Raw genomic sequence first — 21810 nt, 5'->3', positions numbered from 1 at the left:
GGCTCCTTCCCACAGGTCACTTTGTTTTGGTAGTTAAGAGTCTTGATGTGGAGTGTTCCTCCACAGTTGGTTAACTAAGATAGACTTTGAGCCTGGCAAGGCAAGAGTGTTTCTTCAGATTGACAAACTGGTAGAAGCGTCTACTGCAGACAGAGCAGTAGAACTGCGGCTCCTTCCCACAGGTCACTTTGTTTTGGTAGTTAAGAGTCTTGATGTGGAGTGTTCCTCCACAGTTGGTTAACTAAGATAGACTTTGGGCCTGGCAAGGCAAGAGTGTTTCTTCAGATTGACTAACTGGTAGAAGCGTTTACTGCAGACAGAGCAGTACAACTGTGGCTCCTTCCCACAGGTCACTTTGTTTTGGTAGTTGAGAATCATGATGCGAAATGTTCCTACACAATCCGTTAACTAAGATAGACTTTGGGCCTGGCAAGGCAAGAGTGTTTCTTCAGATTGACAAACTGGTAGAAGCGTCTACTGCAGACAGAGCAGTAGAACTGCGGCTCCTTCCCACAGGTCACTTTCGTGTGGTAGTTTAGAGTCTTCTTTCTGCGGAATGTTCCGCCACAGTTCTGACAGACCCATATCCTTGCAGACAAACCTGTATCACCTGAGTTTATTAGACTAGTCAGAAAACATAAAATGCAATTTAAAAGAGAGTCATACCATTGAATAAACTTATCCATATATGGATTTATCATACTGACCCGAAACATTAAACATGTAAATTAACTTTTCTTTTTCAACATTAAAAAAACATTAAAACACTCACTTCCACGTATTAGGGTGGATTTTTTTCTTCGAGGAAGTGAATGTTGTATAGTTTAGTTGGATAGAAAACTAAGTATTGGTATAGTTTAATTTACATTTTAATGTATATAAAAAGGAAAAATAATTGTATTGAGCCTTAGTTTTGTGTGATGTATACAGTGAAACCCCCCCCCATTTTATAAGATACTCATACATGATCTGGAGCTTATTTATAGACATTTTCTCTCTTGTATATAGAGTGTGTTTGGATGTATACTTTTATTTCTTGTTTTCTAATAATTAATTAAAAAATATTTCTATCATTTAGCTTGTCTGGTTTTGCCAAACAAGTTATATAAGTAATTTTATGGAAAACTCCAAGTAAAAAGTTCTTATGCAAATATATATTCAAAATTAGTAGTCAATACTATTTGACTAATGCAGAGAAAGGAATTTTTACTCTCAATCCTTAAAGTTTTAGACTTTTGAATCTGCAATTGGTAAAGTACTTTAAGGGTATGGATTATTTCCAATTTGAATTTAATTGTTTATTCACTGCTACAAACTGGAATATAATTATTCCACTTCCACTAGAAGTAAATCTATTGAATGCTAATGATTTAGACAATTGAGGGCAAAAGAAACTAGGACATTAGTAAGAACAAAATTTATTTACATTTATAAATCTTAAAAACTAAATGTTTTTACCAAATACTTTAGGAGGTATTATCTGGTTATTTCATTGTTTAACATTAATTAATAACTAATTTAAACATATAATATTTAAAAGTCTCAATTTTCATAATACACATTTTTTGTTTACACATTAAAAAAATAACAACATGAATAAAATATAGGAACATTCTTTTAATAATGAGCATCTTAAAACATATTCATGGTTAAAGCTTACACTACTAATTGGGACTTGTCAAAAACTTCGCTTAAAACAAAAGTAAACTATAATCCTAACAAAATTGCAACATAGTGGGCTCAAGTTTAAAAATGTATAACAAAAGTTAAATGATAAAGATTTCAACTTTATCTCTTGTTGATGACGTCTTACACTTAAAGAAGATCTTCAGTAAAACCCAGGTTGATTCAATCTGAAACAAAAATTATTATTTTGATTAAAAGAAGAAAAGATTTAAATACTATCTTATGCTGATTAAATCAGTCCAATAATCAAAATGATGTTTGAAAACGAATTACAAAAATAAATTAATAGTATATTTTGTACCTAGGGCCGAAAATGAGGTTTTGCCGGCTCCAGATAGTTTTTAAGTTCAAGATGAAGTCGAGAACTTAAAACGATCGAGAGCTGCAAAACTATTTCGGTCCGTGGTACCTACAAATGCTATTTTTCACCACACTATACCTTATTACCACTATTCACCAAATAATAATGCACACTGATAGTCAACACAACTACAACTTTAAGGTTATGTGAAGAAATAATTTGAGGAATCAGCAAAAATAATAATAAATAGTTGCTAGGCAGCGGTGACAATAAAACAATTCTATTGCAATGCTATGGATACTGATTGTGTATTTAATATGCATTCATGTTTTAAGAAAGTAAGCGGGCAGCTGATTTTGCGGCCCTAGGGATGTAAAAACCTGCTCAGCCCCCAAATTACGATGACAGCTGGCATGGCCAGCAAAACGTAACTTTCAGGCTCCAATTAACGTATGTAAAACAGCTAAAAACATCATAGTGTGGTGAAAATATACATACTAATGTTTGAATCGAATTGGCTACAAGCCATTCAAAATTAAACATACTATTATTTTGCTCACAAAGCAGCAAAAATCAGTATTTTGCAATCTGCACTGCATGTTACTTGTTTTAAAAAATAAAAGAATTGGAAGAAAATAATAAAAACAATGAAGAAGATTGAAAATGTACAAAATACACTCGCTTGGTAAACATATTGTTAATCTAGAGAGAGCTTTGACGAATAATAAAATATTGCTATAACTTTATTTGGATATAATTCAATTAATTAAATTAACTATTTTCAATACCTGTACACAAATATTTTTCAAGACGTAAAAAAATTTTTGAAATGTTAAAGTAGAACAAAATATTTACAAAATGTACAGACATAACCTAGACAAGCTTTCTTTATATTAAGTTTGTCCGCATGATAGGGTGTTGGGTGTTCTAATAGAAGATGATAATTAAATTTAAACTTTACATTTTTACCACAGCTATTTTTATTCTTTCCTTATCATACACCCAAACAAAATTATTAGATTTTTTTACATGACAAATGAAACTAAATCAAACCTAAATTACCAATCAATTGAGGATAATGATGAAACATAGAGCACAAGGGCCTGTTTTTAGGGCGCACTTTACCCCTGACGTGCCACCGAATGCAAGGGTTTGCAAGATTTCTGTTTTCACCTGCTACATTGAAGGTAGAATCAAAGTTAAGGTCTCATATTAAAGAGGATGAAATTTTCTATAGTTCTGCGTTTCAATATTTCAATTATTTTAAATACACACCTTATAAACTTGATTTGTAGGACAAGAAAAACGGTCTTTTCAACTAACCGTAACTCATTAAAAAAACGTTATTTGAAAATTTGAAAAACGCAGGCCTATAGATTGGTCTTTGAACTACAATAAGCTGTTTAGAGTGTGTAGCTATCATTATTGGTTAATTCGAAAACAGAAATCTTGGAAACCTCTGCAAACGCTTCTCTCGGCGCTGTCCAATGGTACAACATAGCAACTGAAGCCCGAGCTGAGATTTCCGATCTGAGGTAGAGCGCACCCTTAAGGGTTTCATTAGTATATCCAGCTTACCTAAATAGAAAGAGTTCACTCTGGCTAAAGAAAAACAAAATAAATATACAATATATATACAAACATTTAAATGTTTCACTGTCACTGGCAGGATGATAAACTAAGGGTGGTTTAAGTTAGGAAGTGAGATGTTTTTAGGTTTAATAGTGGCCAGGAACTTCCTTTCCTACTCTAACCTTTCTTATAATAAAAATAGGCGCCTTCCTTATAATAGTAATAGGCAAATATTCATATTTTTACAGTATACAGTCAATTTTTGTGTGTCACTTGTCTCAAAGTGGACTCTTTCACATTCCGATAGCCCTGCTATTCTGACAAAAAAATTCTCAGTTAATAATTGATTCAGTTTTAAGTATTTTACACCAGTATTCACCTTCTAGATCAGCTGGTCGGCCAGTTTGTGAGAGTATCGGATGTGGACGTTGAGATCGTACGGACGGAAGTATTTCTTAGGACACATCGGACACAGCATCGTAGGCTCCTTGCCGCAGAAAATCCTCTTGTGGTCAATCACCGAACGCTGGTTCTTGTAGGACTTGCCGCAGTTTTCGCAAGAGTACGGTTGCTTAGAGTTCCTGTTCCTATCTAAAAGTGCAGACGGAAATTGATAGGTTTAACTGAATTTATCAGATCAATTTTTAGGAATTTCAAACTCTGAAACACATCTTTAAAACTGTTGCCAGTAAAACAACCATTATCTAAGTACAATACCCTCATTCATTTTGGCCTCACTAGCATAAAAATTGTTCTTCCTGAAAAAAAAATCATTCATAGTGCTTGGTGCCAATAAATTTTCCTGTTGAATTCAAAATGTTTAATAGTACTACAGAAATTAAATTTTGCCTTGATGAAATTTATAAATTCAAGGTGCAAGATAAAAGCAACACCATTATTAGGCTTTCATTCTTGAATAGATTCTGATTTGAAACATTACATAATAAATTAGTTTACCAGAATATTCAACTTAATCATGTTTATTTCAGTAGATAGCATTCCTGGGCATGCATTTTCTATATAATGCAAACGGGTTTAACAGTTTTCTACCTTATAAAACCCACCACCAATTAATTAACTAAGTCCCGCATATCCTTGTTATTTATCCTCTGGTGCAAAAATTTAGAAAACATTAACTTAATCATTTTTAAAAACCTGAAGTAACATAATAAATTATCTTGTGCACTTTTATTTGTTCAAAATCACAAATTTCTAGACTTGTCATTAAAAAAAATACTACTTAAATAACTGTTTTATTTACGTTACAAAAGTATTTTAACTGTGCAACATAAATTGGGTAATTTTGTATAGAGTATTATTTTTGAAACTTGACCAGTAGCTCAGGCTGTTGTTTATATAAGTTGCTTTTAAAATTAAAATAACCAAAATCCAATAAACCTTTTCCTTTACACTGAAATATATTATTGAAATGAAAACTACTACTAAAAATTGTCCAGGACCTTATCATACCATTTCGTCATGCCAGAAATAAGTTTGCACATCATACAAAAAATAAAAAGGAAAAGTAATTTGTATTTGTAAGAGAGGAAAACACTTTTAACAATATGAATGAAAGGTTGTAATAAAAATTTATATTTGCACCAGGAAGGAATGTATTACTTTGGGAAAAGTAAGAAAATTAATGATATTAAAAATTGGAGGGACAGAATCTTCAAAAGAGTTTCAACATTATTTTCCAAATCTAAAAAGAAAGTTGACAACTGCTATGCAGTTGTATTACTTTCAATTAAACTACTTCCTTGATTTTTCAAGAATGACGCAAGTTGCTACTTAAATAGTTAAATGTTACAGGTTTAAATTTAAGAAAAAGAGCTTGTGATAACATACCTTTTTCTGATACGTTGCTTCAAAACCTGAGAAAACAAATCAATAACACACAAAAAGAACCCTAAAAATAAAATAAAATATTGACAAGACTTAAGAAGCAATATTTTGACCACTAAATATGAATATGAATATTTTATCAATGGAAATTTAAAAATAATAATAATATAAGTAACTTCAACTTGGCATATAAGTAATAACTTGACACACTGGAGCACAATAATTGCCCTTGAGAAAAGAATAAATTAAAACAAAATAAGCTTTGAAGGGGTTTAGAAAAAATAAAGTTTGTGACAACAAAAACAAACAAATGAGGGGGAGGGGTTTTTTCCAACCCATGGAACTAGATGAGGGTTTGTCCTCCTACCTGAGGAAATTTTCCGCAGGCAATCTCAAATTAATATATTAACAGAAAAATGAATAAATATTGACTAAAATAGACCTTACATTTTACATTAGTGTTTTTAAAGGTTTTACAGGTATACAGGTTAAAGGATCATGTTTTTTTAGTAAAACACATAACATACCTGATAAATAAAATTGCATAGGGTGGCTAAAAAAATACTTATTTTAAACTTTACATCAACAAACTTCTTAATATTTTAAAATATACTATTTTATATTTGCAAAAAAATTATTTAACAAGTTTGCTAACTTCTAACATTTTAAAAGTCATAAATTAGTTTAATTGTAATGTTAGAAGATGGAAATTATTAAAGTTTAATCAGGATAACATTATTAATGCTTATACAAATTGATGCACAGTGTAAAAATATATTTGATGAATACATAACTATTTTTATAACTTCTATTTAATGTTCTGAACAATTTTAAAATGAATATTTTTACTAATGCTTTAGTTTGTTGTGAATGGGGTCAATTTAAAGCAGGTAACCAAGGATCATTATACTGTATGTTAAAACATGTACGGACTGAGGCGCATTTCATCATAAATAAATAAGAGGCCAAGCCAACAACAATTTCTTTATTAATACATTTGTATACAAATATATTTCTACTGGTGTAGCCTATATCTTCACGTTTTAAACTATTTATATTAGTAGGAACATAACAAAAATTAAATAGCTCTTGATAAATTACTATTTACAAAAAATAAAAAATCCTGTGTTTTAACTACTTTTATGTACATTTCTTAAATATTTACACTGAATATGAAACCAAACTGTTTCATAAGATCTAACAGAATATGGCTAATATGTTAAACCAAATAAATAAAAACCTTTTAAAACTATCATACATATAAATAGTCAACATTTATAATAACTCTTATAGAATCTTTAGCAGTAATTTAGGACTAGAATTTAAACTAAATCCTTTTGTTTGGTTTCATAAAAAAAAACTTGGTAAATAAACATCACTGATCAAACAAATTTAAATGTTGGCATATTTTTATTGATGTCCATCATTTTACTAAATTCATATAATCAGAAATTATGTATACTTTTGCCAAAGCTACAAGCAATAATTTTATATGGTTTTTCAGTAGCAGACATCTACGGAAACAAATTATAACTTTGTTGCATTAAATACTATATCTGTTCTGATGTTCATTTACAATTAATAACTAAATTAAAAAAAAAAAAAAACTGGAAAAATGTCCTCATGAATTCATAAACTTAGAGAGCAATAAATTACTAAACATAAAATAAAAAAATAAATAAAAAAATAAATTGGTATGGTTAAAATCAGACTCTTAATAAAAATATTTATGGAATAAAAAAATTGTAAATACTTTAAAAGTAACTATACAACTAAATAAAAAAAAACTTAATTTAAAAAAATAATTAGTTACTGAAAAACTAAAACGTATAAGGTGTTTTACACAATCAGATTTTATTTTGCTATATGTCTTTACTATTAATCCTTACAGAATGTGACAAAAAATCCCAGGTCCAGACCAACAGAGTAGAGGGTATTTTTAATTATCACGGTAGTCTGATCAATTCAGGAGTCTCACACTACAGGCTGGCCAACTTTGTGAATAAAATAATTTTCTCTACTCTCCATTAACGAAAGATAATCTTTACAAAATTTCTCCAGTAGAGCCTATAGTCAGTAAATACCAGTACCGGTACACTAATTCAAAAGGAGTATTTTTAATAAACAAATATCACAGCTATTTACTTAATGGCCTTTAAGAAGATCAGTCTTGCTAAAAAGAATAAAAAGAAACAGTCCTACATGTCTTTTACTGTTTTGAAGTGTAATTTTGAAAAGAGAAAAAAGACATTTTGTTTTAGTGGAAAAAAATATACAGAGCTAAAAAGTATAAATATTTTAATAGTTTTTACCAAACAGCAATAAAAAAATACTTCTGGCATTATGCATAAACAAAATAAATATATTAAACCTACACGGTATGGAAAACTATAACTTAAGTCTTTGTTCATCATTAAAAATACTAACAACTATTTTACTTTGCATTATTTGGTGGGGGTGATTCATTGGTTTTATTTGATTTTTAGCAATTCCAACACATAATTGTTAATATTAAAAATTACTGTGTTTGTTAACCTTTAAAATAAATAAATATATAAATCTGTAATTTCATCATTTAGTACCCCTTTTGAACATTTAAAAAAATATAGTTAGCAGTTTTCATACTAACATTTTTATATGTTTAATAAAAAAAATAATGTATAAAAAACCACTTCAGACCAATAAGGACTAGAAAAAATAGCTTGTCTCATGGTTTCGTCAAATTTATAGAGATGTTGATGACAACCACAACAACTAACACACTTAAAACATCAAGGTGAATAATATTGGTTTAAATTGGAAAAAAGATAAAAAGACTACTATAAATATGATACTTAAAAAAATCATTTTCAAGGGCAACAACATTGCCACCGTTAATGCTTACTTCATTATTAATTTTTATTTCATATATTTATTCTTCATTCTTAACATTTTCATTGTGGATCTTTAATTTTAACTAGGTATAATGAAAATGGTAACTAAATCAACCAACAAATGGTAACTTAAAATATTTGTGTTAAAAATGGTAAACGTTAATTAATTATTTTTTAGGCTAAGTATTTGTAAAACCATAGACCAACCAACACAAGTAAACTCCTCACCCCATTGTAAGTTTTGAAGCTAGTTTTTTGTTTCTAGTTCATGTACGGTGACACTGGGCGCTAGTGTCAATTAAATTTTGTGTTTTTAAGGTTAATTTCATGATTTGAGCTTTACTGTTAGGTTATATGTTGGGGGACGAGTTATTGTGTATGATTCCATTGTATTATTTGGTTAAACAAGACTTTAAATGACTGAAATAACAAGAAACAAATTGTAAACAAAACATGGCCTCTACAATGTACTGTACAGAATTAACAATAAAAATGGCTTCAGCTGTTCTATAAGGATGAGAAATCTACCAAGGGAGTATGTTTTATCCATGGTAAAACCCATACCGTAATGGAATGGCATTCAGAAGACTTAGTATTCACTAACGGTAGGGTATACATTCTGCTTGGTTAACATTTTACCTAACCGCCAAATTGGGATTTTTCATAGATCAGCGGTCAGTGAGATCGAGAGAACAAATTAATTTAAATTAACACATTATAATACCTAATTTTTGGACATCTCTTTGAGTTTTACATTAACAGAAATCACAAATAATACAATGACTACTTTAGAATCCATAGTGCTTTTTGGTGTCAACTGAGTTGTCAGTTAGATATTTCTGGCAGATGTTGATCTTACTTTGAAGAAGTATCCTCAATCAATAGGTTGAAGACTCATTTTAGGCTTTAGGTCTTATCTTAGTCACTGAAAATGTCTCTTCAAAGTAAGGGTGAAATATCTAGCAACAATGTTAAACTGACACAGTTGAGACAAAAAGCACTATTCTAATCACACCGGCCCATAAACATTTTAAAGACAATTACTGTTAAATCAACAATCAAATTTCACAATGATACCAATAATACAACAGATGATTCCACTAGGTTCTAAAAGTGTTAGATGGCCTCGTGTCCCATGAAACATTGGTCTCCGTGTTTCATCCTCATGTGAGTCACCAGGTTGTACCTTTGGGCCGTTCTGAGCGGACAATATTCACATTTAAACTGCGGCGGGGTTCCACATCCGTAGCGCTTGTGCCTGTTCAACTCTCTTCTCCGACAGTAGAACTTCCCACATCCGGGATTATCGCAATAGAACGGACCACCAGGTTCAACCATATTCAACCTTTTCCTCTTTGGCTTCACAACTGTTTCAACAGCTTCAACCTGTACAGGAATCTCAGATTTCTTTTTCCTCCCTCGTTTCCTTTTGACTGTTTCCGGGATTTGCATTGTTGTAGCAGAATCTTCTGTGATCAGACATTCCAAAGCGATACTTGCCAGCATGCCATCGTTTTCCTCTTCTCTTCCTTCCAAAATGCCATCGTCATCTTCTTCTTTTTCGTCTCCACTAAACATGTTGTTCCACAGGTCGAAGGTGGGATAATGCAAGTAAGCTCCATCTGGAAAAGAGTTTTGTCAGAGAGGAAATAATGAGCTGCATAAAACGTTGGAGCTATGTTTTCAAAGACAGTTATAGGTCAAAATTATATTTTATACAATTTGTATAACCATTTTTCCAAATAGTTTCTTATTGGTTTACTTCATTTGTTGGGTACATTTTTTGCTTTTGCTACATTACATCAGTTAAGTAATAATGATTATACATATGAAAAATTACTGAGTGTCCATTGGTGTTGTGAATAAATTAATAGGTCCTTTTCAAAAATAGGCAAATGTCATCAGGTCTTGGCAATCGATATGGGTATGAAGGCAGAAGATTTAAACATAAAGATAAGGTTTACAAGATCGCGCCACTCATCCTACACTCATCTCCATTCATACATGGCTTAAAATACCTACTTTGTATGGTCGCCATTTAATAAGAAAGTATTTAAAGTATTTAAGTATTTAAAACTTAATATAAAATAAACAAATTAAGAAACAAATAAAAATTTGGATGTAAAATAAAATAAATGAAAATAAAAAAGGGAAAGTCTACTCATGTTCATTAATATAAATGTAATGTTTTCACATATTTTTGGAACTTTATTGTTTCAGTAACTAGGTGTCATTTAAAAATTTGAATGACTAAAATAAAAGAATAATTTTTGAAAACTCATTGTAAGATTTTTGTAATGGCTTTAGTGTAACCTAGGAATGTAATATCTTTAGGACACTGCTTATGGTCTAGTGAGTTATTTAAAAGCTAACAATGAATTATTTTAAGCTTTAAACTAGTAAGTGTAATAGTATACCCAGCTTAGGCATGTAACTACATACAAGTACAGTTGTCCATTGGTTTTCTTGACCAATTTTAAACAGCGTAAGTCTTAAACAATTAAGAATTACTTGACAATTGTTTTCTGTACCCTATTTTGGCCTCTGAACTGGTCTACACCAGTCTGAAAGACAATCAGGGATTTTAAACAAATTTGTATGCAACATCTACTTAAAGATGAATTAATCACACATAAAGTACCCAGTTTTTTAATAATTTTTAGTTTTAAAATTTTATAATGATGGGGAGAACCAAGATAATTGAAAAGTCCAAAATTAAAGACCTAAAGGCTGCCAATCTCTCCGAGGAAAACAAAGCAGTAAGCAATTGGAAAGAGTCACTATTACTTTTAAATGCTGAATCCTCAAGAGATCTTCCACTTTTCGAAATATTTTTGAACCCTCAGACCTGTTGAACACTTCAGTGGCTTGCGACTGACTTGGTCTCTGGGTACGTCACTGTTCATCTAGCTAACTTATGGACTGTTCAACGCAGATCAGTTTTCTGTTTGATTAGAGTACAGTCCCAAAGAGCATTTTATTTCCCACTTCATAAATCAAACTTTCTGTGTTAACTTTGTGATCAAAAACCTTAGGCAGTAATTTCAATTTTTCTTTGCAATTTTTACCTCATTCCCTGTGTTTGCTCTTTAGGTGTTCCGTTATAATGTTCACTACCACTAACGTCATATGTTGTGGAAGACTAAATAAACTACACATAGAGGTAAAACAAGTCCCACTGACAAACAACAATTGGCACACTGATTTTTTATTGAACACTTCCCAGATGCGCCGAGATGCACGCATATGGCTGCATGACTAGTGACGTGCCGGCCACTATAGTGTAACAGGCTCCTATACAGCTAAATGCTAAACAGTGCAATTCCACATTTCGGAGAAGCCACGGTCAGCTACTATATATTGAGAGCAGCCACCGTTTCCGTGGCCGTTTTTGCCACCCAAGTGGCCCATTTTCGGCCACACTGCTAGCCATTGTAGTGTAACTGGATTCAATTTGATTGCCTGTAGCCGGTCATCCGCTTGGTGAACCAGGGGTCTTATTGTTACCAGCTTTCACCCCTTACACACTGAAAGGGTTAACCAGGGATAAGACATGGAACCAAGCAGAGAACGGAGGAAAGGGAGTCCAGAGAACGACTTGAAAGAATTTAGCCTCTAAGCCCAAAAAAAAACTTTAAACAACCTTTTTTTATAATTTGTAAAAAATATGGGATTCAGGATGCTAGATACCTGCTCCCTCTTGCATTTCATCCAATATCATCTTCAGACATTGCTCTTTGGGTTTGATCTAAAATCTAGTTTAGACGATCCCCCTTTCCAACTTCGTCTGATTTGGTCTGGACTTAGTTTAAGCCTAATAGTCTTGTGCTTCATAGCATAAAGCTATTATAAAGCAATGCTGTATTTGAAAAAGATGGATTCACAATGGAAAATCAATTCAAAAGATGATTTTTATAGGGCTAGTTCAGGTTAAATAATTATATTTAGAATAAAATTAGCACATAATTATCTCTCCACTGGCTTAAAACCCCTGTTTTGTTTAATGAACTTGTTTTCAAATTTATTATGTATAGTAGTAAACAAAATTGTGTCAATAACTATTTGAATTGTTCACATCATCATTGATAAAAAAAGATGTGAGTATTAAGAAAAGAACTGCCCTACAAAGTTTCATGGCATAAATTAAAATGCAGAATTTTAAATAATCAATATTTTATTGTAATTATATTGCCTATAGTACAATGTGTGTGTTACCTATACAAAAAATATTAAAAAATAAAGGACAACAGTATATACTGCCATATGAATGATAGAATTCAGTAAGTTTGACTACAACGCAATGTTTTGAATTTAAAGGAAAACGTAAAAACAGGGGATCTATGAAATAATGTCAAGTGTTTAAATATTTAACTAAATTTATATTACATACAATATGTGTTAATAAAGACTCCCACTTTGTGAACATTACTTTTAAAAATCCTAAACTGTGGTTACTATGAATCCTTTAAAAAGTTAAACCTTTATTAAAATTTATTTCAAATTGGAATTTTAAATCCAAATTTATTGTTTATCTTACTAATATTATAAATCTGAAAGTTTGTGAGTTTGTGTGTATGTTTGTGTGTATGTTTGTGTGTATGTTTGTGTGTGTGTTGCTCAATCACGCATAAACTACTGGACGGATTGGGCTGAAATTTGGCATGCTGATAGCTCACATTCCTGATTAACATTAAAGCATATTCTTATCTCAAAAACCCTTTCGGGCTCCGCCCCAGTGGCTCTGTAGTTCCCCATGTTAATCTTATGATTTTTCATATTTAAAAGGAATAAATGAATCTTAACAGCTGTCTCAATTAAACAAGTTGGTTCTGTTCTATGATGTTCAACAGCATAAAAGTTACAAGGATTACCAACAGGGTGCAGCACTATTAATTTTTTTTAAATTTATGACAACAGCTAATTTCCAACCAAAAGGTGAGTGAGCGTAGCGAACGAACTTCAACCTTGAGGCGAGTTAGCGTAGCGAACGAGCTTACCTGAAGGCAAGTGAGCGCAGCGAACGAGCTCCAACCTAAAGGTGAGTGAGCGTAGCGAACGAACTTCAACCAGGATGTGAATGAGCCATGCGAATACTTATTAAGTCAAACGGGGCGAAGCCCGCGGGTACAGCTAGTAAACTGATATATTTAAATAAAAAATTAGTTATATCAAAATGTTCTTACTAATTTATAAATGACAATTATAATTTATAGTTGAAAAAAGAATTCACAATTTCATTCTAAAAAATACAGTAATAATAAATCCTTTGTAATGCTTTAAAAATAATACAAATTCAAGCACAGTAACTAAACATTAATTTAGTGCTTTAAACATTTTCCTATGATAAGACAAAACAAAAAAATGAATAAACTTTATAGAATAAATTCTATACATACAAATACTATTCAGCATAAGAGTACTTTGGTGTATCTTAAAAACTAGTATAAAATAATTTTTAAAACTAACAGAAAAACATTTAACAAGTAAGGGTTTACAGCCATACTAGCGACAAAAGAGATCAAAATTTTGAAATATTAACAAAAAATAATACTAGAAAACTAGAATTTAATTGGCACAGCACCAACGACACTATTTTAACAAGTTAATCAAGTAGAATTTGCAGGCATGCCACGGATGGAAATGCTGTGAATGGAAATGTGGTAGGAAATGATTTGCAATTTTTTTTATTTTCTCAATTTTCCCGTTTTATATTTAGCCTACATGAGTTGTTAGCAGAAAAAAACTTTTTTACATTTGTTCAAGTTGCACACTTGCAATTAGCTGCATTTGTTTTATTTGCCCGGTAAACCATTCATTTTAGTGTGCTTCATATCTACAAATTTATAGTAATAATAATACTTATACTTACAATAATATAAACAATACTTGAGGTAATTTATGCTTGAATCCTGTTATAAAAGAATAATTATTGGGCAATACTGGGTTGAATACACAATTAAAATGCAAGATTCTTAGATATCTCATCTCAAAACAAGAGCTTAACAGTCTTTACATTAGGATCTTTTAACACTTAAAAAACTCAAATTAAAATTATAAGTTATAGTGTCGAAAATATACCTAAACCTAGAAAATGTTATACTACTTAATATTGCAATATAAGCAGTTTTGGGTCAATCTCCTGTGTTAAAAAACCCCTAATATTGTATTTTACGCCACTTTTGAATACTTGATGATGTAAATTGTAAGTGTATAATAGGAACAATATGAAATTCAACAAAAATAATGAGTAGTTAAAAATGCATCCAAGCACTGGAACAACTAAGAAAACATATTTTGTTGATACAAAAACACAATGTCAAAATTCTAAAATTAAATAGTTATTTGTGTAACTAGTGGACAAAGTGGCACTTTGCTGCACAAAAGAGAAATTTTGAAGCAAAAGCCGTAGGCGAGTGTAAAAAATTTCTTGAGTGCAGCAAAGGCAGTTTAGCACTCGTGTTACACATTGTCTTTTTCCTACAGTTACTATAAATCATATAAATAATTAGTCTTTCAAAAACACTGTATAACACGTTTTTTGGTTAGGTTAAATTTAAACATCAAACGAAATGGGAAACGCTGCACGAGCTGATTCTTTAAGGCCGGCCACACACGGAACCAGGCGGGGCGGGGCGCGACAGGGCATTTTGCCCCGGGGCGTCTTGTGCGACAGGAATTGCACGGGTGCTTATGGAGCTCCACACACAGGACCGGGCGAGGCAGGGCACGTCGAAAAGACGCCCCCGGGCGCCCTCGGGGCAAAATGCGAAGGTCTCCAAAATTATGCCCCGAGGCAAGTCGCTGCCGGGCAGAACTTTCTGCGCATGCGCGGTCATGTGATTTATTCCCTTAATGGCTAATTTTGATAAGGATTATTTTACAACTGATACAATTTACATACAACACTAACAATTTATACGACCAAAGATTACACCCTTTGATAAGACTATGCAGTGATGATATTACTACAGTGGTTGAATTACTAATAATTTATCTTGGTTGAGAAAAGAGAGGGCCAACGTTCATATCTTAAGGATTTCAAAAACCACTCCTCTGGAGGTATGACTTTGAATTTTGTTTTCTATTCTGCTCCCAAGTATAAAGTCAAATTTAAAATTTGGCTAAATCGGCTCAAGGCTCAGAAATAAAAAATCCTATATTAATTTTCAGGTTTATGGGGGCTAAACTTTTTACTTGACGTGCCCTGCCTCGTTCTGTGTGTGACAGCAACAGGACAGGGCGTCTCGTCGTGCCCTGTCGCGCCCCGACCCGCCTGGTTCTGTGTGTGGCCGGCCTAAGTGTTGCCAATTTATTTTCAAGCGTACGCGGATTACGTGCATAATAAAAGCACACTGTTTTGTGTTGTTTGAAATACTGGTGTGCGCTAAAGTAAAAACTGTGCGCCAAAGTAAGGCTTTCTGTACTATAATCTGCGCAAGGAAGCCCACTTTGTCGGGTGACTGTAGGAAAATAATAGGTATGTCTACTTAAATACTGGTTACCACAGCTGTTTTTAAGGAGTGTGAATGTTGAAATTTGGCGAAAAAAATATTTACTAAAATACAATATAACAATACTGTCAAATAAACATCTTTTAAAAATAAAATAGTTTTGTCAGTCCATTACCAACTTATTTCACAATCTAAATTAAAATATGTACGATTGATATGAAAAATTTTAAATTATAAAAAAGTAGGCAATCTAACACTAAAAATGTATAGAAAATACATTAAACTACAAATAGGAAGACTGGTTTATAGGGTAAACTGTTGTATAAAACTATAGAAGCTGCACATATTATTGCATGGAAGCTTGTATTACAAAGTTTATCTAAGTGTACAAGATTATTTAGACTATTCACAAATTCTCTCAATAGAACATTAACACCAACAATAAAACATTTAAATGAAAAAAACTAACTTTTCTATAAACATGCTCAGAAAAACAATACAAAATAAAAAAAGATACTATCCTAAATGTATGATGTTTTTAATAGTCATGTAAACAAAACTCTAAATAAAATAAATACTGATTCTTACTATACTATATAAGAATTATTTATTAATGTATTTAAATACATTTAAGTCTTTTTCGTGAGTGAAAAATGAGTATTTGAATTGGTGGGACAGAAATACTCTTATCTTGGTTAGAAAGGAATAGAAATACTCCTATCCTTATGAGAACGAAAATAACAACCAAATACTGTAGCTGAGAAAAAATCAAAATGAAAATAATCTTCATTTACAGCTCTTAAAGAGAAACACTAAAGCAATTTTTTTTAAAAAGTAGATTGATATAAATAATATATATTCAGATTGTCTAAAAAAGTCTTAAAGTACCATTCGATTATAGCAAAGGAAAATTCTTTTACCTACGACCTTTTTTTAAAAATAGCCGTTTTAGCTCAGTTCTTAGAATTGAAAAGTTTCACATAGGCTAACAGCATTGTTTACTTACATAACAGCATAGATTTAATTAACAACACATGTAATGGACCAATGAGGTTCAAGGATTCAAACTTCAACTAATAGTGATTGGTATAACGAGTCGTTGCATCAATGTAATTTGCAATGAAAGGTTATAAACAAAAACATAACCTCTCTTAGAAGATTTGAAAAGTGATTATTAGTAATTTAAAAATCGGTCGTAGGTAGAGTAGTGTACACAACTCGCGTAAATAGTTTTTACGCGTAACTTATAGAAGTTTTTAAGGCACACTTGCAGAGGCTCATACCTTAAATTTTCTACTCACGTCGTTAACACTATCTTTACGCGATCGTTGTGTAAACTACTATAACAAAATTGAAAAACATTATACATATTTTATACCAGAATAGTGTGTGCATATGATAACATTTGTGGCAGCATGATAACTATACCAATCCAGCTAAATAAAAAAAGAAATGATTCATATCTTAAATCCAATGATATTCAATACCAAAGATACAGTAGATATTCAGTACAAACTAAAGGCTCATATGTACAGTGTGAAAGTAAGTATTTGCTAAATCAATAAATAGAGTTACCTTCGTCAATCAGCTCATAGTATAATATGGATATATACGGTACAATATGGATTTTAAGTATTTGCTCCTGTGATTGTTATATGTAAAAATCTTAAACATCGTTTTTGTCTGTTGAGTCGGGTATATCTTCATTTTCTACTTCTGTTTTGATAGTTGCTGATTCATTCTCAACATCGGAGGATGTTGAGGGTGCCGAAATAGAAGCATTGAAGGCTTCGACTATTGTTGGTATTGGAGGAACAGGTACGGGTTCTTGTGAGTTTAGTATTCTGGTAAGTTCGGGAAGTTTTTTATCTAAAGTCTTGCTTCTTTCGTCGGAATTATGTTCATTGGAATTTTCCAAATTATGTTCCTCGGAGAGGCTAAAACTCTCTGTTATCGTGATCGAAGGTGTGACAGTCGGGGTGATAGTGATGTCGGATGATAGTCTTTCACTTAAAGGTCGATTCTGAGTGATTGTTACGCCTGGTGGTATGTTTGCTATAGATCTAACTCTGATTTTCCCATTGTTTGAAGCGGGAGCACTGAATGAAGTTGATGCAGCTGAGTTTATCTCAGAAACTGATAATGGAAACTGTGTAATACCCCGAGCTTTGTTCGGTTGTGACAGAATATGACTCAGGTTTGGAGTTTTGTTCAGAGTAGAATTACTTGGACCAGTTGATTTACTTGACTGTGTACGAGTTATCGTCAGTTCTGAGCATATATCTTTGTTTATTCCCAACTGTTGGGCATTAACCTTTCCACTAGCATTAGTCATACCCAATTCTTGAGCTAAAATCGGATTTTTGTTTTTTAACGAATTAGAACTCATGCGGTTCACTTCTGCACTTTCATTAGTGTGTTTCTTTCTTATATGGACTTGCAAATTTCCTTTTTGATGAGTTTTCAAAGGGCAAAAGGGACATTGGAACGCAGGCTCTTTCCCACATTCTAGTCTACGATGCAGTCCTAAGCTCGTTTTCGATCTGTACCATTTCCCACAAAAGGTGCAATTGTGGAATGCCTGAGGTGCGAATTTTGTCTTTCGAGGTTTTATGTTCGCTATAGCTGGTACGTCTGTGGAACTCAATTCTTCTGAATCTTCACTTTTTACTGAGCACATGTCGTTTTCGTACCGGTTCAAAATGAAATGATCGTACATCCCCTTGTTCAGGAATCCGTAGTAGCTCAATATGTTTTGACCCATCCAATCTGCAAAAGTCCTCATTGTCAGTCTCAAGTATTGAAACAATCAGTGTTCTACAACTAACAGGACATGCAAAAGAATATTCATAATCTACATTTTTAGTGTTCACCCATAAAAGCTGTACTTACAAGTGCTGTGAAAATGTTTCATGAAACTGTACAAAATTCCAAACAATGGATCATTACGATATACCACCAGTAGACTAAAACAATGTATATTTGAAGAATATGTAAAAAGTCTTTAAAGCGTAATCTTACAGGTTAAGATTTAATTTTTTTATTGAAATGCCAGGCCAGGTTAGCCTTTAGATAAAAAAATAGGCTTTGTGCACAACAAAACTAACCAAAAACATCAAGCAACAATTCAGTATTTTGAAAAGGGCAAGTAGATATTTAAAAATCTATATCAGAGATTATTTAACTTTAAAAGTGGGATGATAAAAGGTGAACATAAAAGTTTAGAATGTTGTTTAAATATGAATGTCAAGATATTACAAATTGATACTTAGGCATTTATTTTGATAACAGGAAATTTATTTCAAGGAAGTGTCTAGGACTTTGCTACACCTTAACCAAAGAAATGATCACCAGGAAATTTCCCTGATTTTAGGACAATTTATTACATGTGAAAAATCTTGGTTTCAAAGAAATAACCTAGGAACAAAGTACCAATCAATGCACTAGAAAAGTCTGAAGTTACCTAGATTGAAGAAAGCTCTCAAAAACAAATCAAATCCATATTGTTTCTTTCTTCAATTTTTTCTAATTTGAGGATTCTTTTTGGCTAAATTGGGTTTCTAAACATGACCAGAGAATTCCTGTGGTCCATTTTACCTTGCATGAGCGAGTATGAAAAAAACACCCAGATTTGTATTTAGAAGTTCTCATCATAACATCAGATAGCTCTAACTGCACTGATAATTAATTCATTTTTTGTCATGGGAAGTGTATTTTGGAACATCTAAGCATTCAATGAAACTTCATGTGTGATATTTTATCTTCTCATAAGAAATGAAAGCATAAAAAAGAAACCAGGTTATTTGGAAGCTAACTGAAATAAGCAACACACTGTGAGCATGCTTCCCAAGAGTGATTTTAAACATAGTTAAACGGTGGTAAAATCCTTGAGAAAGTGTAGGCCTACTGAAGGGGAAGGTAGTAATAGGGTGTACAGAGGGATAGAGTGAAAGTTTTGGAAATAAATCAAAATAATTATACGCAAAAGTCCTGGTTTTTAGATGTTTCTTATAGCATCTTTTTACCTTAAAATTAGGAAACAATTTTAATTAATTATTCGGGGAGTGGTGGTGAATTAGTGTGTGCTGCAGCTTGTTATTTATTGTTGAGTGGTGAATATTTGAAGTTAAAATTGAACTCACTTGTCCACTACATTTTTGTACAAAAACTAAAAAAAAAACTTGCAGAACACTAACAGCTCAATGAGCCATCACGTCGTTATAAGCCTGGATTGAATGAGGTATTAAAAGGTCTGGATTAGTAATGAGTAAAAAAAAACTCAAATCCCGAACCAGCGAGTTTTGAGATTCAAAACTTCTTAAACTGATCATGTCAACAGTCGGTTCAGTTTCAGGTGTTTGTTGTTAAATGATCCATTCTCAATTATTTCAAATTGTGTTATTAATTATCACATTTACAGTATTTCTTTTTGTTACTGTATTCTTTTGTACATTCTCAAATTCTCTTATTAATATCAGTGTCAGAATTTTAATTTATTTCAATGTACTTTTGTATAAAAAAAGATGATTTGTATATTAGACAAGTACTATTATTCTCATACTACTATTATGTCTAGCTTACATTCTTTCAATTCAAGCGTGCTGCTAGCCTAATGGTTAATGTCTGACTTCAGTGCAGTTTTGATACCCAGCATATAACAAAACAAAATGGTTTTGGACCGCTTGCATTTGACTACTCTCTTCAATATCTCTTTAAAAAATGCCACCAGGGTAGACAACAATAAAGAAACAATAAAGTAGACAACAATAAAGATACACAACATAAAAATTTCATTATGTTAAGTATGAAAATATTTTATTAATTAGCTCAATCTATTTTTTATAACCAGACAAGTGAATTAATGTTCACATTTTTTTGAGATTTGAAATTTCTGGTTTTAAACATTATTAGTGATTTCTGTGAATGTCCAAAGCATCTATAAAAGATTTTCCTTAAACTAATAACACTAATAATAACAGTGAATGTTTCCAATGATGACCTTTATTTAACAGCGTTTATATTGTACTAACATTGATGTACTAAAAGGTTTACAAAAATAGATAATTACAATAAAAGATTCAATATCTACTTATGAATCAATGGACCTAGAACCAATGAATTTTGAATCCTCAAAATTATAGTTTCTTAAAACTATTTAGATATTAAGCTATTCAGGAATGCCAAGCAAAATATTAACTTCAAATTAAAACACTTACAAAAAATTATCATTACTTAAATTTTGATGAATAAAAAAAATATTTGAACTACAAAAAAAGGTAAATATAAAAAAAAACAGGATAAAAATAATATTTAAACAATTTTGCATCGGTAAATGTAATTAAAAGTTAAATCTATTCCAATGCAATAACATTTCCAGGCACATTTCCAACTTGGGTATCCACCTCATCAACGTCATCTGTCAAGTTAGTATCCAAAGTCAATCCAGGATGTTTTAATTTCAAATGCGTTTTCATATTTCCCTTGAGCCAAGTTCTGTGTGAACAGTAAGGACAAGTAAACTGGGGCTGTTTTCCACATCTATAAGTTCTGTGGTTATAGAGAGTTGTAAAGCGAGAATATGATTTTCCACACTCACAAACATATGCTTTCACATCATGACCTAGAATAGTTGAAAACTTTTATTTACTAAACTATAAAGAAAAAATTGGTAAATATTTATGAAAACAATGCAGAACATAAAAAAATGTGTGAAACTGTTTTAAAGTTATTTTTTTAACTAAAACAATTGTGATAGGTCTAATTATGATTATGAATTCTAAAATGAAAAGTAATCAAGGTTACAAACCTTATTAAGTCCAAGCAATTAGTTTGTTAGTACATTTGACTACGTATAAATTATCGTTGAAAAACTAGGAACCAGACAAGGATAGACTTCGAGCTCATCAACCCAACTTAAAATTTTTTTAAATGCTCTATTTTATGTTCAAACCGTTTTTTATGCATGTGTGAGTTATTAATCTGCAAAGAGGATGTTTCATGTTTCTGATGATGTGTTAAACCATCCAGAAATGTTATAATAGTGTTGTAATAGTCAAATGTATACCAAAAAGGAATCGTCTAG

General features: G+C 31.7%; 2 protein-coding genes across 9 annotated transcripts in view; one reads left to right on the top strand and one right to left on the bottom strand.

Moving 5' to 3' along the window:
- Nucleotides 1–21810, top strand: part of LOC129003810 (longitudinals lacking protein-like) — a 586728-nt gene that overhangs the window by 225348 nt on the left and 339570 nt on the right. The window lies entirely within an intron of this gene.
- Nucleotides 16318–18604, bottom strand: LOC129003814 (zinc finger protein syd-9-like). Its single transcript, XM_054432137.1, has one exon. The coding sequence runs from the start codon at nt 18511–18513 to the stop codon at nt 17395–17397; it is 1119 nt and encodes a 372-aa protein (XP_054288112.1). The 5' UTR covers nt 18514–18604; the 3' UTR covers nt 16318–17394.

This window comes from Macrosteles quadrilineatus, unplaced genomic scaffold (genome assembly GCF_028750875.1).
Source record: "Macrosteles quadrilineatus isolate MER2022 unplaced genomic scaffold, UCM_ALF_1.0 Scaffold_9__3_contigs__length_116548681, whole genome shotgun sequence".
Classification (NCBI taxonomy): domain Eukaryota; kingdom Metazoa; phylum Arthropoda; class Insecta; order Hemiptera; family Cicadellidae; genus Macrosteles; species Macrosteles quadrilineatus.
The sequence above is the reverse complement of the archived record's forward strand: the minus strand, read 5'-3'. Positions and strand labels throughout refer to the sequence as shown.

Coding starts and splice junctions, on each gene's coding strand:
- LOC129003814 (XM_054432137.1), bottom strand. CDS start 18,513: ATGAGGACTTTTGCAGATTGGATGGGTCAAAACATATTGAGCTACTAC.